General features: G+C 40.1%; 1 protein-coding gene across 4 annotated transcripts in view; it reads left to right on the top strand.

Annotated features, from left to right (window-relative positions):
• dmd (dystrophin) overlaps positions 1-18,549 on the top strand; it is a 324,760-nt gene that overhangs the window by 297,063 nt on the left and 9,148 nt on the right. For all 4 annotated transcript variants that reach the window (XM_088074779.1, XM_042513262.2, XM_088074780.1 and 1 more), the window contains 7 exons: positions 2,693-2,804; positions 4,765-4,901; positions 6,403-6,441; positions 8,719-8,784; positions 12,529-12,594; positions 15,284-15,442; positions 17,879-18,122. In XM_088074779.1, the coding sequence (XP_087930905.1) occupies positions 2,693-2,804; positions 4,765-4,901; positions 6,403-6,441; positions 8,719-8,784; positions 12,529-12,594; positions 15,284-15,442; positions 17,879-18,122 (823 nt within the window). The remainder of the gene's footprint in view (positions 1-2,692; positions 2,805-4,764; positions 4,902-6,402; positions 6,442-8,718; positions 8,785-12,528; positions 12,595-15,283; positions 15,443-17,878; positions 18,123-18,549) is intronic.

Here is an 18,549-nt window from a genome sequence, read left to right as displayed (position 1 = left end):
AAAGGGAATGCGAATCATCCTCTTTTTGGTGCAGCGCTGAACATTTAAGCTGTCATCATCAGGAGGGCTGAACCTGATATACGTACACACTGAGATCTTGGGCTTCTAGACCTGAAAAATTGTTAAAATATCTCAATGTTCAGTCTATAGCAAATATCGGCAGCCCACTGCACACGTAAATGTTCTGTTAACCCTCATCCTACCAACATATTTAACACACAAGAACAACCAACTGAATAAACTAATGTACGAAACAACCATCAAAGCGAAATTTTAACTCATTCATTCATTCATTGTCCGTAACTGCTCGTCCTTGTCAGCTGGAAGGCTGGTGCCTATCACAGCTGCCATTGGGCAAATTTTAACTTATTTTTCCTCAAAACAGTATTTATTAGTTATGTTATTTTGTTGTATCTAGAAAAAAACAAAATTGTTGTTATTTTAATAAATGTACAGTTAATTTGCATGTTATGGAAAACAGAAACATGCATTTTAATGTAAATTGCAGCTTTTATCTCAAGTTCAATCTACATTAGTGCTGAAAAGCTTATTTACCACCCTTTGATTCTGGTATCATTCAGATTTTTAGGACTTTCACGACATTGTTTAATATTTATATGGTCATTTTGACTGTAATATAATGCAATTTAAAGAGTCATCAAAATTTCTTTGTCTTTCATTACAAAAGTAGTAGTAGTTACATTAATTGCAAAAGGTTGAATTAATCTAATTCAAATACAGATTTTCCTAATTTGTACATCATGTAAAATGAATGGTGTTTGCATTGATCTATGAGCACAAAACTGGTAACCCAAACCAAAATTTATTTTACAGTCGGCTGATGAAGTGCTAATTAGATTACTAGGAAAGTAGATGGTGACAAATTATTAAAAAATTATAGGAAAATACCAAAAGAACTGGTTACTAAATATAACATTATTACCTGGTAAGTACATGAAAACCTATCGAAAAACTACATGGTAATGCAATGTATTGTGTATGTAAGTATGCCCCCCCTCCCTATAGTTGTTATAACCTCTGTAAAACATTAACTAATTAATTCTATCTATTAAAATGGCATAGTCAGAATTAGGGGGCTTTGACTGTGGGCCCTCAGCTTCACAATACATCTGCACTTTTAAAAAGCACTAATTAAAACAGAAACAGATAACACGGACATGAAGTCAGTGGAAAAAAATGATCAACAAAGTTCTGAAAACTTTATACAATAAAGCACTTGTGTGATACGACAAAAGTATACCTCTGTTAGGACCCCAGATGGTAGATGAGGGTTAAATATCTTTGCATCTCACCAGTGTGTCTGCAGTAACAGTCAAAGGGAGAAGCTCTTACAGAGATAATACAGAAGAGCTTTTCATTTTGAAAGAAGAGTAAGCCTTATGCTCCCTGTAGTGCTCTTCTTTATTTTGAACAGGAGGAGAAAAGAAGTGGGGTTTTCATTTTTATTTTTTATGTGGAGCACAGACACAGGAACAAACGAAAAAGACATATTTCTCCCTGGTTGGCTCCACAAAGCTGCTTTTTTTTATCATAACACCCTGTGAGGTGTTTTATAATCAGCTATTTGAAACAAGAAGCTTCAACATTTATTCAGAAAGCTGTATTGATAATTGTGAAATTGATGCTACCAGGGAGCAGTATTTTCTGCTCACACTGGGTCCCATGCAAAAAGCACTCATATGAACATATTTGTACTTAAGTAGATTTAAGGGAATTGCTCACATTAATACATTTTTTGAGAATATAAAATAACGTGACTATAAATTTGCAGATGTATATTTTAAGTTTTCTGTGCTCATTTAGAGTGAAAAAGTACACGTTCACATTAAAACAAAATGAACAAAACCACAGACAAAATCCATGAAATATGACACAAAAGGTTGCCATTTGTGAATAAACTCGTCCGTGTGTCCTCTTATCGTGTATTTAATTTCCCGAGTTTAAGAAATAACACCATGTCTCTCGGCCGTCGTGAAATAGAGGGAGGATTCGGGAACTTCCACTGTAGGAGCAGGCGACGTCTGGCTATTAAAGATGGGAAATTAATCATTTTTTTGTGTTTGTGCTTGAGTGTTTTCTCTTAAGTACCAACAGAATTTGTCTGTTGGGGTTATTATCGCAGGGATGGGACATCCAGCTGTGAAAAAGATTGTGAACCTTTTTGTCTCTTTAAACTAATTCAGCAGCAGCAGAGCGGTAAATCAGCCCACTTGTACGTATGAATGATTGATGATCAGATTATACTGACAGAAGTGCAGCCATATTTGTAACCTCAGCCCTTAAAGATACTGAGGGAGCCCAGGAGGCATGTTTTCCAACTAATGGTCGGGACCCCTTAAAGGGAGGTGTGTCTGCTCTATTGTTGGTGGGCCCCTTCACTACAGGAGCAGTGATACATTTTAATGAAGTGTCCCAGGGCCAAAGAATAAATATCTCATTTAGGTACAGGGATGAAGGAATTTTAACTACTCCTGCCCTGGAGAAAACAAAATCGTAAATTTCCCTCTTTTATTGATTCTCTCCCTTTTTCTGTTCCTGTTTCTTCACCATCTCCCTTTTTTCCTCTTTGCTCTCTTTTCTTTTCACCCCCACGTCTCTGCTCCTCTTGTCCTTTTGTCTTCTTCTCTTGCCTTCTTGACCTCCCTCCTTCGTTCTCTCTTTCTCTCCCCAGATATCGGAGTCTGAAACATTTCAACTATGACATTTGCCAAAGCTGCTTCTTCTCCGGTCGCGTCGCCAAGGGACACAAGATGCAGTACCCCATGGTCGAGTACTGCACTCCGGTATGAATACATGTATATATTCCTGCTCTGCATTGTGTAAATGAAAACGGTGAAAATGTGAATTTTAAGGTTCCACACAGTTGAATAATTTTCTTCCTCCAGTTATGAAATGAAAGCCAAAAGCTTGCCACAGTAAATTAGTCTTGAGTGGAGAATATGGATGCTTTTCCTACCGGTTTATGTCCTGGCTGCACCTTCAACGAGCGTTTTATTTGGTGAGCAGCATAGACAATATGCTGCAGTATAAAATAATAGACTTAGCCACAGTGAGGCCTCCTAAGGTTGTCATTTTGACTGTCTAATCTTTGATCTTTGGACCTAGAAATGACCTTGGTTCGACCAGAGTGTGGAGCTAACCCCAATGCTAGTATCGTTAACAAGATGCATTTACATCTGAGATTAACTTTGATAATACTTATGCTGATTTTTGCAAAAAAAATAAGGCTCAAATTCATGAATACAAATGGACTTAGAAACTGAACTTCTGACTTCTTAAAGGGTCTTTTTTAAAAAACTTTTATTTAGTATTTAATTTTTTTTTCCAAATTACAGAACATTCCCTTCATTAATAAAGATACCTTGAAATAGCAGCAGCTACAGCTTTGCCTCCGTTCTGTCAATCTGGCATTACCGAACCAAAGCTGTTGTGGTGGTCTAACAATTAATCAATGTACAGCTCCCACCTGCTGCTCCAACTAGCCATGGCCTTAATTTTTTTGTAATTGCATGCCTTAATGAAATCTAAAAGAGTGAGTTATATAAAAGTTCAGCTCCGACAGTTGTTATGAACGTGGAAATCAGCAATAGAGACCAAAAACATTTTTTTGTGCCAGGCTGTAAACATGTTTATTTCTGCTGTCAGGTTGGCTGTTTTGACGTGCGGGTCTATGGGGATTGACTCGCTTTTGGAGCCAGCTTCATTTGGCCATTAGAGAAACTGCACTTTTTTGGCACTTACACGTTGGCTGTCTTATAACCCCAAGAATGCAAACAACCATAATTAAAATGTAGGATTCAAATTTCCATCAAACATGAATGGGATTATATAAAAGAATACACTCATTATAGTCTTTGGTCTATGAAATAACAGAAAATGGTTAGTTACATAACACTCATTCATTAAATCTGCACTAATCAATGTTTTAATGTTAGACTAATTCTTTAGGAAATGCATTTACTTGCTCCTTTTTCCAAGAGTTAAATAAGAAAATCAATACTACTCTCGTGTCTTTGTGCTAAATATTAGCCAGCAGACAGTTAATTTGCACATGTTGCTCTTACATCACTGTTCACCAATTCAAAGAAATACAGAGAATTACTTAGTTCGTCAAAATTTAAAGGTGCACTTAGGCAATGTTTCGAAGCTGAAGCAGGATTGTCTGCTGTGTTACCCTCTTCTTGTCTTTGAAAGAGGCTAAGCTTATCTAACGCCGGCTCTAGTTTCATATTTTAGGTGAAGACTTGAAAGTGGTATGTTTCCAACTAATTTGGCAAGAAAGCAATTGAGCACTCTCGCAGGTCAGACCTTTTTTTAACAATGTAACAAGTAATGTATAATGTGAAAACATCATTAGCTGGTAGCTGGTGAAAAGTAGTGGAGCATTTGGCTGTTTTCTCAGGAGCTGGTAGAGACTAAGCTGCTGCACCAGAAAGGGAATAAAATGTTTTGGGTCACAGACGATCTCTGACAACACAGAAAGTAATGGAAAACCTGAGGCTGAAATAAAGACGCTGAAGCCCTGGCTGAGAGTCATAAATCAGCTTTTTCTCTTTCTTTTAACTGTAATGGCACACTCAGACCTGACAGTGAGGGCATTAACTGCACTCACTAGATGTGTGCATAAAGGTAAAAGGGCTTGAAATAAATTAGCAGTGTGCTCTGCAAGTTTCTGTGTGTATGTGTGCGCGCCCCACTCCCATGGAGTAAACAAAGCCACCTTTGTGCCCCGTCTCTCTTCAGACTACATCAGGGGAGGATGTCAGGGACTTTGCCAAGGTGCTGAAGAACAAGTTCAGGACTAAGCGCTACTTCGCCAAACACCCACGCATGGGCTACCTGCCTGTCCAGACCATCCTGGAGGGAGACAACATGGAAACGTGAGTGTCACACACACACACACGCACACGCACACGCACACGCACACACACACACGCACACACACACATGCACACACACACACACACAACCAGCAAGAGAAAATAGATTGTATTACAAACTGAGAGACACTCCCATTTTTGTGACCTTAATTTGACAACAAATGCTCACAAGTCTCCGATTGCACGCAGACATTTAATTTTAACCCCTGCATACACATTTACACCTGTGCATACACACATGCATTCAACATTTTTTTTTCTTTCAAGGTCTTTTTATTAGTATTTAAAGTCATGCAAATACACTTTTTCACAGATGCAATTTGAAATACAATATGTGCCCCCCATCCCCATTTTACTACACAGCAAACACAATTAAATCAACCACGCAAACAATTACAAGTCCATATAGACAAGTTTAATGTGACAGCCATAGCAGGGGAGACTCAAAATAAAATAAATTTAAAAAAGCACATTGATTTAAAATGTTAACATGCATGCAGTTTGATTCCAGATTTAGCTGAGATTGTGTTTGAGCAGTAATGTTTTCAAATTGGTCTCCAGCTCCTCAGGTGTGTTTGCTTCTGACACAGTGCACATTTAGTTTGTTTATCCATTTTAAATGTGTGTTTGCTTCCTATTGTTGAGAAAAGTGGACTATTAAAGAGTCGGGAAGCAAAGTTTGAAAGAAAAACAGAAAAGAAATAGAAATGTATGATTTATATTTTTTAACATAATGCCAAAGATACACAGTCAATAATAATTTTGGTCGTGGCTCTCAGAGAAGAATGATGAATGTCTGACTATTATTCTGTCAAGGCTGAGCATTTAGTGCTGCATGGTCGATCTGGATATCTGCACACCTGAAACACAATGACTCTGTAACGTAAATGAAGAGAGAAGAAGCACAACAGCGCAGCATATTGTGAAGGCTTTACGTTTGTAGGAACTTATGGTCTGTTAAGCGATTAATGACTCGAAGGTTGAAGTGAATGTGAGACTGTTCACACCCACACACACCGAATACACATGCACACACTGACATTTCATCCCGGATTAATGTGTAACTGTGAATCGTGTTTGTCTTTCTGCGATGCAACACAAACACACACACACACACACACACACCCTTTATATTGTATTTGTGTGTTGGATGTTCTTGATTTCACTCTCTTAAAGAAAAACACATTCACTTCAGTAAGTCCATGCACATAAGGTTTGATACTTCAGGTAATATTAATGTTTTAATGGTGATTAATAATCAGTTTCTTATCAATAGTGCTGGTGTGTTTTTGTGTGTGTGTGTGTATGTTTATGGATGTGTGTGACGTGCAATATGCAGTAACTCATATTTTATCACTGTGTCTTGTTTGTGTCAGTCTGGAGTCACACTCCTCCCTGCCTGTCCCCCCCGCTGCCTTCCATACTACAGCTCCCATCATGCCTTGCTGTGCAGTGTCCGCCCACTTCCTGTGTCATCATCTCACATTTTTTTGTCTTTCAGTCCTGTCACTCTGATCAACTTCTGGCCCGTAGACCATGCGTGAGTACCTGGCTGGCACATGCACACACACACACACACACACACACACACACACACACACACACACACACACACACACAGATTATCTACATTCAGTTTCATGTTCACATATTGTCTTGCTCAATCAGACACAGCAAACATACATGATTACATTTTCTTTTTTTAAATTATACACACAAATTCTTTATTTCAGTCTCACACACAAACACACACTTAACTCCACACATTTCACACTCATTGTTTAGTACCATTTTGTGGTGGATTTACATCTCACAGTTCCTTGCTGCTGCTTGACCCCACATCCACCTTCATATCTGTGATTTGGGATAAATCACTCGTCTGATTCTGGCTTTAAACAAGAAATGTCCAGGCCACAAAAAAAATAAAATTATGACTCAATTATTAACCTTATTTAATAGTTTCTGACCGATTGAAACTCCCCTGTCACATGCCAATATCTGGCGCTGCTTACGGACACCATGTCACTCATGTTTGACTGGCATGTTTTTACCTTCACCATGATTGTCGCACAGGGTTAGTAAAACTACAGACAGACTCACTAGCTAAGCTAGATCTAAACTAGAAGTCAAAAACAGGGAAGATTTGGAAACCAAAGTGGGGGGCCCCAGAAAAATTTGAGTTCCAGAGTTTGTTTTCTGCATTATGGTGACCAAAGCTGAAGCATCCAGTTGGACCTACGCACATGTAAAATGGTCAGAGCAGAGACAAGTCGTTCACCACCAGCCAACACAGAGAAACAGGGAAGAGAGCGGGGAGCACTAACGGGAGAAAACAGTGCGCCTTTAGAGCTGTAGGGCTTGGCATGTACACGCTGTACAATGCCAGAAACTGGAAAAATTGTGACAACAGCAGGAAGGCAAATGGGAAGGGTTGGCAAGTGTAGCACACACTAAAACACAGGTGTAACATTAGCAGTGTGTCTGTGAAAGGTCTTATCTGCCTGTGAAACTAGAGTGGCAATCTGTTTATAGGTCACACACAGCACCGACACGTTATTCTCAACAGTAAACATCACTTAGCGTCTGTATCATGGGATGTAGTGTCTGCCAGTGGAACATGAGGGATTTTCCTATAAGTGCCTTAATCCTGTAAAAGGGTAGCGGCATACCAATAACCACCAAAGGCATTAGCAAGCATTAGAATTGTAATTAAAAAAAAAAAGAAGACGTACCAAAGTGCTATATGTTGAACAGCGTACTGGTACATATCATTAAAGCATGCATACAGCCTGGTCCAGTCCAGCCCTCTGGAGGACTATGCAAAGTGTGAAAATTCAAAGAAGTCATTTATACTGGAGCCTGACCGATTTTATATGCGACAAATTAAAAAGTAAATACCACTAAATTGTGAGGAAAATGTCTGTATTCTTTGATCATAGCGGTTGCTGGAAATACAATAAATAGGTAATTACTGACAGTAAATGGTACATCTCTGACTATACAGACACAGAAATCAAGCAATACATTTAGAAATATTGCGAAGTAAACGTCCCACATATCTATCTTGAAATGACTCTGAAAATCAAGGCGGCATAAAAAAGTATATATATCGCTCCACAATTCCAGACAATATCTAAAATATTTGAGTTCAGGATATCTTAAACTCCACACACACTAATAATATAAAACATTTTCACTGTATCAAAGTTTGTTTAACTCTTAAATATGGTGATGATGGTTTTACTGGTCCAGCCCACCTGACATCAGATTGGACTGTATGTGGCCCACAAACTAAAATGAGTTTAACACCCAGATTTAAAGGCTTATTTTTGACATTTTTCTTGTTCATTCTTTACTCTTCTTACTGTTTAAAACTCATCTGTTTCACTCTTAAGAGATAAAACTTCTAAACGTCAAGGTGCCCTTGCAAAGGGAAGTTTTCAGGATTTCAAAGAGTCAAACCCTAATTTTTCAAGGACTAAAACACTGCAGGAAAAGTTGTTGAACCCTCAGAGACTCCTGGTTAATGATGTCAAAATACTGATCTTTTTCTCAGCAGACGAGGTGTGAGATCTCAGATCCAAAGCATCTTTTGAAGTGAAGGCAAATGTATTCCATGCCAGGAGTGCAGGATACAAGCAGGGAGCTTATTTACAGAGCATTTTCACGCTGCCACACGTCTGTGTCGTACTGTTGCTCGCCTCATCGCTGGATTCATGCAGCTTGTGCATGTGTGCGTGTGCGTTGGGATTAACGAGTCCCTCCTGGTTGGATTCATGAATCTCTCTTTTTCTATCTGTCTCTCTTTGTGTCACAGGCCTGGATCGTCCCCGCAGCTCTCACATGACGACACACACACTCGGATCGAGCACTACGCCAACCGGTAACACACTAACTGCCCTCAGCAGCGGCTCATCGCAGCGTAGACTCACTGTGTTGCGAACAGGACTCGATGAATAACCTTTCCTTGTGCTCCACTTTTGCATTCCCTGCTGCTATCTTCGGCCCTACAAGCTTTGCAAATAATGGCTCCTCCAGAGAGCTTTCCGAGACTCCAGAAACATTTTGATTGATGTGATTTGGAATAATGAATTTGGAGAAAATGCTAAAGCACAGCACACTTCCTGCATTTGGCTGTCTGTCTTCCCCCCACTGTGTTCACGCAGCCGTTAACTCACAGGGGATCGGTTGCCCTAATTCCTTGCTGACGCCGTTCTGAGGAACTTGCAGTCCAAATTCTCATTTTCATTCCACTTAATAGATCTAAATGCTGATCATTAAAGAGCTTTTGGTGTTATACAGCTGTTAGTCACATATTAGAGGTGTTTTTACCTCTGAACAAGTCCAATTATTCTCATTTAGTGAAAGCTTCCACACCCACTCAAGCATGTATAAATGACTTGAAGCAATTGTTCGCAACCCAGTGGGCCCATTTTAGTAATTTATTCTTATTAAATGCTAACATTGAAGGTGTGAATCAACCTTTCAGGCATTTCTCATACACAGTCGGTCTAAAAAGTGTCTGGCTTTGCAATATGGAGGATTATTTATGTTATATATTGTCTTTTTTCCTCTGAACTTGAGTTAAGGGTGCAGGAAACTTAACCAATTGTGCTTCTTCCATTTCTGCATTTAGGTACATTTAACTACACTGAGTTGCCAGTTTATTAGATATACCAATTTACTTTTAACATCATGAATATATCCTTCCATCACGTATTGGAGTCTTTGCTGTTGGTTTCTTAAAGCTCTTTGGCCTGACACACAGAAACTGTGCATTTAACACTGCAGAACCTGAATAATAGGAACCGGCGTTGCCAAGTTACATTTTAGATGTGTTCGGAAATACTCACTCTGAGATCCAGAGCACATTCTGGCTAAACTGGACCGTTCGTACATTCGGAGCGCTGATGGAATGTACCGTTTCGGTTATCCAGAGCACTTTGCTCCATCTGGGGAGATGGGGCAGCGGAGCGCTGAACAGAGTCCATGTGTGATTAACGACATAGTTTGTTCATTTATGTCGAAATAGAACGCCCCATTTCTTCCAACAGCAGTTGTCTCATTTTCGTGTAGAACATCAGGTTAGATTTACGAACGCACCCTTTGTCAAGCTTGCCCAACTTAGCAACAGTAACTATGGGAGGCTGGACTTAGGATTGGTCAGTTAACAGCAAACTATCACATTTCCAAGATCTTAAAGCAAAACAACACCAGTGATGCATATTTAGCCCCAGTCTCACAATTTTGAGTTTCCTGGACCTTTAACAGTGAAAACATTTAATTTCAGATCAATATTCCATATATTAATGACTGTATATGGCAGTGCTGTGAAAGTGGTTTATGCACGATTGTTGATTTTTTTTAAATGATGAATAATGGGATACCTTGACAAACTATAGGTTTTTTTTACCATCAGGCATTTGCCATCTTATGTGAAAGTCTTAAATGTGTGTCAGTGCAGGGGTTAAAAATCAAAGAAAATACTGCTGATGTTTTAGTCTGATAATAATGAAGATAACTAATAGTATATAGCTCTACAAAAGTGTCAAGATATCCCTTTGCATACAGTGAAACTGAATCTGTTCACATGAGAAGTGATGCATTGACTTTTTGGTGAATAAGCGTTCTGCAGTGAGAGTCCAGTATATGCTAATGCATCTGAGATGTTGCTTGTGCCGTCCAATGCGCCAGCATGTGCGCTGGAAACCCTCATCAATACTGGACTCAGGGGAGAGAAAACCCATCAATATTGTTGTGGTGCCACACTGAGTCAATCAGAGCTTATTCACCAAAACATCTCAGTGTTCCTGCAGTTTGCAGTGATCCTAACTGCTCCCAGAAACCCACCGCTGAGGGACAACAAGCAGTCAAATAAATCAAAAAATGAGTCAATCAACCAGTCGATCAATCGGTCACTGAATCAGTCAGTCGGCCGCTGTTGGCATTCCTCTGCAGTGTCAGTGTGAGGTCTGAGCCACAGGCCGAGTCTTTGATCCCTGCCAGAGAGTGTTTGACACCACTCACTGTTGCCTCAGGCTAACACACACACACACACACATATATAAATACACATCAGCACACGCTGACGGACGCACACGCTGAGTCACATGCACCCCTCCGGCCCTGTGCTCTTAGCCCCTGTCGCGTCTAGATCTGGCAGATTCCAGATACCCTCCAGCAGATTAAAGGAAGGCGGTAGGGCGCAGAAGTAACATAATTAAGCGTTGAGTGAGCTGATGGCCCCCAAACCGCAAGGTTATCTCTTGTTTCTGTAGCGCAGCAGCTTATGAGTAAAAAACCGGCCTGGGCAGATGCCAGTCTGTCACAGTCCATCTGCTTAAATGTTCACTGCAAGCTTTTTTTTTTTTTTTTTTTGAATGCTGATTAACCCCCCAAAATCGCTTTACTTTTTGGGCACACTCTCACACCAGTAGGAAAATGATCCAGTGGAAATAGCGACAGGGCAATTTAAATCTTCGCCTTTTCACTCACAGCTATTTTATCAAGATAGATCTGTTAAAGCAGCACAGCCGGGAGGTTTGTTACAAGGCCTGTCTTAATGGCCAGCCCTTAGTTTATTCAAACATAACACCAGGGTTTAAAGATCGGAAATAGGCGCTGCAGTAACAGAATCTTGATTCATATTTGATCATTTGTCATTAGTCATTGTCAAGTTTGACAGTTTGATCGCAGTTTATGAGCAGTGATTTAAATGATTGATAGCTGTGGTAGAGGCTGTGATTGCTTTCTTACTTGTGAGGTGGATTCTTGCAAACGCCTCAAAGTCTCACTCCATCTACACAAAAAAATCCGTAAACAGCTGCTAACGTCTGGCTTTTTAATGCAAAGGGCACGCATATGATCGGCATTCACACCCGGGTCAAATGACTCTGCAGTCGACACGGGTTTTTATCTCTCTACTCATTACCTGTTTGCCGGCCTGTTGGTGACATCAAATAGACACACCAAAACAACCCACAGACACACACACATCGCCGTGTACACAGCTGGGCAGTGAACGCAGTCTGCAGTCTGTTTTTAGCACGTTTATCAAACCGTGCTCATGCTAATTTTAGTTGGAAAGGGGTATAAGAGGAGGAACAGGAACATGATTTTTTCCTTGCCTTTGGGGGATATCGTGATAGATTAAGCAAACATTACAGTTGTTTCTGTAAGTTATCGACCACAGGCTACAGAATAAAAAGATAACATATGCCAAACACAGAGGATCTCCAACATTGTCAAAAACAAAAAAAAATCATGGCTATCAAAATCCCCCTTATTCTCGCTGTAATTTGCACAGTTAGTAATAACTAGAGACAACAGGCCTGGTTTTGTGCCATTCACACAAACACACAGCACATTTCTGCTGTTCATGCTGTGAAAGCCAGCCTCCTTTTAGCTGGCATTAACCCATCAAAGGACACATTACGCCTACAGTTGGTTTTATCAGGTTTTCATATCGATCTGCACATTAAGTTACACTCGGAAAACAAACAAAAAAACACAATCATATCAGCAAATATCTGAATTCTGTTTTGAGGTCGATGTTCCCTCTAGAATCTGCTACTTGCTGGACCTTTTGGTTTTGGGACTGACTGCTCTGTTTCTCCCCCCTCCGCAGGTTAGCAGAAATGGAGAATCGTAATGGCTCTTATCTGAATGACAGTATCTCACCCAATGAGAGCATGTGAGAAACGCTTTTTGTTTGTTTGCTTTGTTTTGCCCACCTCCTCACTCACTGATTGGCTCGCTGTGTGTAAACTGGCTCTGTCTCCTCTGTTTCCATTGGCTGGTTGTGATGTATGTCAGTGACTATGTTTACATGTGCTCAATATTCTGGATACATGTTATGGTTTTATTTGCGTTTACATCAACGTATCCCATACAAATGTACTGTGTTTATCTGATATTACCAGGTAATATCAGTACATCTCACATATTCATATTGTCCTCAGGGATAAGATTTTCTCTGAATGATTATGTTACAGATGAAAGATTAATTTGCAGCTCGGTAACAAAATTCAAAGTAATGACAGTTTTAGTGTTTATCTAAATATGTACAATATTCATGTTAGCATATATGTCTACAATCTGTTAAAACTCATCTTTACAACTATGCCTTTGCTTTCTCTGATTCCCTTTCTTGAAAAATGATGATTTTAAAAAGGAGGTTTTGCATGGTACAGAGAGAGGGACAGAAAACTCTGCTAATGAGCAGCTGTTGAGTTTTAAGAGCTGGTCAAAATCTACATCTTTCCAATCACAATAAATATCTTGACCTCGCGTATTTAGGTGTGGTCTCACCAGAAAGTAGCACAATAAATTCCCAGAGTTTTTAATAAAGATTTTAATTGTGATAGCAGCAGTTTATACGCAGACAGCGTAGACCAATTGCTACTGGTCAACATCGTAAACTCAAAGCCAAATTCACCTCAACACGAAAAACTGCATTGATTTACTCTCCCAGTAAACAATTCCATAGATTGTTGTGATACCTTTTAAATAAATTGATTTTGCAGCTACATTTTACAGTTTGATATGCTGGAGCTTTACTCTTCTCCATTTCTCTCTTTACAATTCTTTAATCAGTAAGAAACGTCTGTGGATTCAAAAATAGATTTCAGTTTGATAGACGACGCTGAAATCCCTCCATCAGTAATTTTAACAGCCAGAGCTGACCTGAAACAAACACTGAGCAAAAAAAAAAAATGTGCTCCAATTTTTCTTAAGTTTAAATTAAACATCTAAGACTTTTTTTGTCATGCACACAAAAGATGTATTTCTCTCAAATTATTAAAATCCTTGTGGGATTCATTGCTTGTAGCTTATGTCAGCCCACACTATAACCTCCAAGACTTAAAAACTGAACATATAAGAGTGGCTGTTTATTATGACCATCCTAATGCACACTTTGATGTGCCACATCTGTCGGGTGAATGGATTAACCTGGAAAAGGAGAAGTGCAATATTTGACAGAAATATATCTATTAAGTGCACAAAAAAAGTCTTAGATTTTTTAAATTAAATTTGTGAAAAATGGGAGCACTTGCCTATTTATCAGTCCAAATCATTGAGTGTTTGATATATTGACTGTAATTTGGGGGTAACGTGTTGGCCATTCATAGATTACTTTTAATATTTTGTAGACTAAGTAATTACGTGATTTGAGGGGTGCTACAGCCATTTAATGTGACACTTCCATGGAGTTGAAAGTTGCTTATGAGAAACAAAATAAAAGCAGCAAAGACTGAGAAATGCTCACTTAAGGTCCATGGTATGGGTCAAGCCCCAAAACCCCTGGATCCTTTATTTCCCATAATGCAGCCTGATAGCTTATTTTTGCAACTGCCCTAACAATGTGACATTTTGCTAAATTGTAAAAGCAGAGTAATTTTTTTCTTTTTTCGAACAATATCTATTACTATATTACATCTGTTTTAAACCAGAAAAAAGGCAAAGTTAACAGAGAAAGCAGATTTCTCAAACACATAGTTAAAGTACGTATTTCCAACACGCGAACGAGAAACGTTTTTAGACTTCATCCCACAGATTCACACAGTTAATAGACTCCAGACACTTCCAGAAGTCAAAAATTTCAATTATAGTATTTTATGTATCTATTCAAGCCCATGCTTTGCATATATGGTCCGGTTGCAAGGCAAGTTTCCTTCAGGGATGATAAAGCTTAAAGTTTATCAACTGTAATAACTGCACTTGGAATTAGACATGCAAAGTAAGCCTGTAATTAAAACTGCAGAGTAAAGAATGGCTCCAGTGCAACACATCAACGTAACGTTGAGATACAGCTGGTTGATGAAATGAAAAAGAAGCAGAAAGCATCCAGAGGCGATTTTAGACCAGAACTACACACTCCTCCCATAATGAGTTTTACTTTCAAGTCAGCAGTCGTCTCAAAAGAGGATTTGTTGTTTTCAAACAGCACATTTCTGCAGCTTCTTTAGCATTCGCAATGGAAGATTGGCTGAGCTGAAACACAGCAGCATCTAAATACCTGGCCCAATTAAAATTTTCCCAAACTCTGCGGGCCGTGTGTGTGATCGGTCAGAGTTGGCAGAGCGTGGTCAATCGAATTGTGCCAAATATCAAGCGTTACACACAGAGTTCAGGACAAATGTGTTGTAAAGACAACAGCTCTGGCCCTCTCTCTGTCCCCGCTGTCTTCTAGATTCTTCTTCTGTGGTGCAGTCCTGTTCAGATGTTCTTTCAGTCACTTGCTGAGTTTATTTTTTCCTCTCCATTTTCCTCTGCCTGTGTGTGTGTGTGTGTGTTTTTGGCGTGTGTGTGTGTGTGTTTTTGGCGTGTGTGTGTGTGTTTGGCGTGTGTGTGTGTGTGTGCGTGCGTGTGTGTGTTTGCAGTGATGATGAGCACATGTTGATCCAGCACTACTGCCAGTCTCTGAACCAAGGCTCTCCCCTCAGCCAACCCCGCAGCCCCGCCCAGATCCTCATCTCCATGGAGACGGAGGAGAAGGGAGAGCTGGAGAGGGTCCTGAATGACCTGGAGCAGGAGAACAGGTCAGTGAACGGACTTATCAAATTCGGTTGGCCGCACATGCACTTCATGCCACACAAGACAACCTTCTGATGATTCTCATGTCTTCGTCAGGTCAGAATGACCTAAAATTTTGACCTGATGAGGATCCAAGTATCATTGAAAGGTTCAATTCATTTAACTTTTGTTGCATGCAGTAAGCGTGCAGGCAGAGCTGTTTTCCTCAATGTGCTCCGTATTTTGATTGCCTGGCACCTACGTGATGTGCGTGTAATTATTTTCCTTCGATGCATCCTCATTCTAACTTTAACTTCAGCAGAATTAGCTGTTAAAGGGTCTTGATTTTTGTTTAACTGAGAGGGGGCTTGCAAAAAAGGTCTACAACCTATGTTCTTCAGGGGTTTGGGGTTAATGTTTAAATGTTGTATTTTGAAACTTCGGACATGCCAGGGATGAGCACGTCTTGTCTGCTTTAGTCTGTTTTCACACATTTAAGAAAACCAGTATGCATATGCTAATTTTAGTGAAAAAGGTTAACAGTCTTGCCCCTCACCTGGAACCACTTTGCCTCAGGTGACCCCATGAGTCGCCACAGCCACAGAAAAAACAACTCCCGGGCCAAAGGGACCCACAAATCCCTCCACTATAATATGGTGGTCAAAGTGAAGGAGTTCAAGTATGTCAGGGTCTTGTTCCTGACAAGGAGGTTAAAGGAGGAGGTCACAGCGTCATGTCACGTCATACAGTGGGGATACAACACATGCGCAGTAAAATCTGGTCTGCACTTTCTGAAAAGCTCAATAGCTGACGCACTATTATAGAACATGGGGATGATTGATTCATTTCACTTAGGCGTCCGCAGTCAGCCTTCAGCAGAAATATTTTTGTACAAAATATAAAGATATAGATGAGAATTAGAATTCTGTAATCATTGAAAAAGTCTGTATTAAAAGGCCATGTTCAAATGCTTTCTTCGTGCAAAAATACTGGTGCGGCGTGAGCACGACATCTACATGAGTGTTCTCACCTGTGGTCCTGAGCTTCAGGTGGTGAATGACAGGATGAGATTGCAGATTTGGCTAAAATTGACTGGGCTGTCCTTCGCATTGAAACAAGCCAGTTGAGGTGGTTTAGACATCATCTCCAGGATGCCTCCTGGGCTTTTCTAGGCACGTCCAACTGGTGGGACTTTATTTTTCTCATCTGGTTACTTATGTAAGAAATCTTTTTGTAAACCTCTCATTCCCACTGTCTCCTTCCACTAAAATAGGGCAGCCAACTAACAGAGGCTGGTAGCAGGTCCAGGCAACCAAGGTCAAAATGAAACGTTTGTACACTAATACAGTTTATCTTTATGGATTATATTGATGCAGAATTGCCAGGAATTGCATCAACATATGATGCATTTTATCTTGTGTTTCTAGATTGATAAGTTTTTACCGTCACAGAAAGAACTGTTACTATGTCTTATGTCTTAAAGGGAGTTTGGTTGAATATTTTCCACCAGGAGCAGGATGGGAAATACTCTCAAAAGGAATTTAATTGCAGAAAAAGTTAGTCTTGCAAAGAGTGACCCTTCAAGAACCCCAGTCTTTGCAAAATCCTATAGTGTGAGACTAAATACTCAGAATGTCTTTAGATGTGAGAGGGTGTCAGATTTTAGTCTTTTCAAAGTTCTTTCAAAGTCTTCCTGTGTATGGCAGACATGAGACTGTAGCTGCAAAACCCATGCGTGTATTCAAATGAGCAAGGGTGCCTTAACTTGCTTCTGATTTCCCTTTAATCTTATAGTATATACCGTAATTAGCAGACAGCCAGCGAAATCCTGAGACAACCCACTTTGAATATGTTTTGCTATGTTGCCTGATTTCTTAGTGAAAATTCCTCCCAGCCAGCCACGCAGACTAGGCTTTTAATTTTCATGTTTATTTTAAGTGCTAAGTTGGATTTATGTGTATCTCCGACAGGGTTCAATTGGGTCTGAAAATGTCTATAATTTAATTATATGAATCTTCAACCCCTGTAAAAATGTTCTCTTGTGAGGGCAGACAGCCACGTAGCAGTGTCCTCCTCTCTGCCTCGGATTTAATCAGTCCTAGGATACAAATGTCCTAAAATAGAAATCAATAAAGACTGAACATTTGACGTCTGTAGCAGACATGGTTCTCCTAATAGGCTTCCTCCTCTCAGCCGCCCCTTTGTTTATTCCAACGAGGGGATTTTGTTGAAGCAAAAAGATAAAACATTGACTGCCTTATGCATGGAGGATGACTGTTTCTGATGGATGTTTACTGTTTCTGTTTTATTTATATCTTGCACTATGTTGCTGCAGTGACCTAGCTTCCCCTCCACAATCAATAAAACAAAAGTTCACATTTTCTCCTAAGCCGTGGGTGTTTGATATTTCACGTGTGCATCAGAGTAAGCCGCAGATTGACTCCTTTCTGCCCTCGCTGCAGGAAGCTGCAATCCGAGTACGACCGTCTGAAGAAGGCCCACGACAGGAAGGGCCTTTCTCCGCTGCCATCGCCCCCGGAGATGCTTCCGGTGTCGCCACAGAGCGCACGCGACGCCGAGCTCATCGCTGAGGCCAAACTTCTACGGCAGCATAAAGGACGTCTGGAGGCCCGGATGCAGATACTGGAGGACCACAACAAACAGCTGGAGTCCCAGCTGCACAGGCTCAGACAGCTGCTGGAGCAGGTACACACCGACGGGAACACCGTGGCGAACACTTACAAATGCTGTGTATACTTTGTCTGTGAACCTCACATAAATGCAGGGTTCCCGTGGTCAGGAAAAACCTGGAAAAGTCATGGAATATCGCAATCACATTTTCAAGGCCTGGAAAAGTCATGGAATTAGGAAAAATCATTACAATTTTTGGGAAAGTCAGTTGGGAAAGAATTTTATTGTGTGTATTGACATTTTTGTTGTAATTTCTCTTGTGTATAACCTTTCACGTAATGTTACATAAGGGTATATATTTATTTCTGTAGCTGTTGATGTAACGTAGCTCTAACATACTTAAAGCAAATCCTGTAGTATGTGTAAGTGAGATCAGTATTACTGAGGAAAGTCCATCCTCTATCAGACTGTGTGCAGAATTATGGCAAAACTGCCTCTGTGT

The sequence above is a fragment of the Plectropomus leopardus genome, chromosome 24, assembly GCF_026936395.1.
Source record: "Plectropomus leopardus strain MGB_pleo_1.0 chromosome 24, ASM2693639v1, whole genome shotgun sequence".
NCBI lineage: Eukaryota > Metazoa > Chordata > Actinopteri > Perciformes > Serranidae > Plectropomus > Plectropomus leopardus.
Note: the sequence above shows the minus strand (reverse complement) of the source record. Positions and strands in the feature narration are given on the sequence as shown.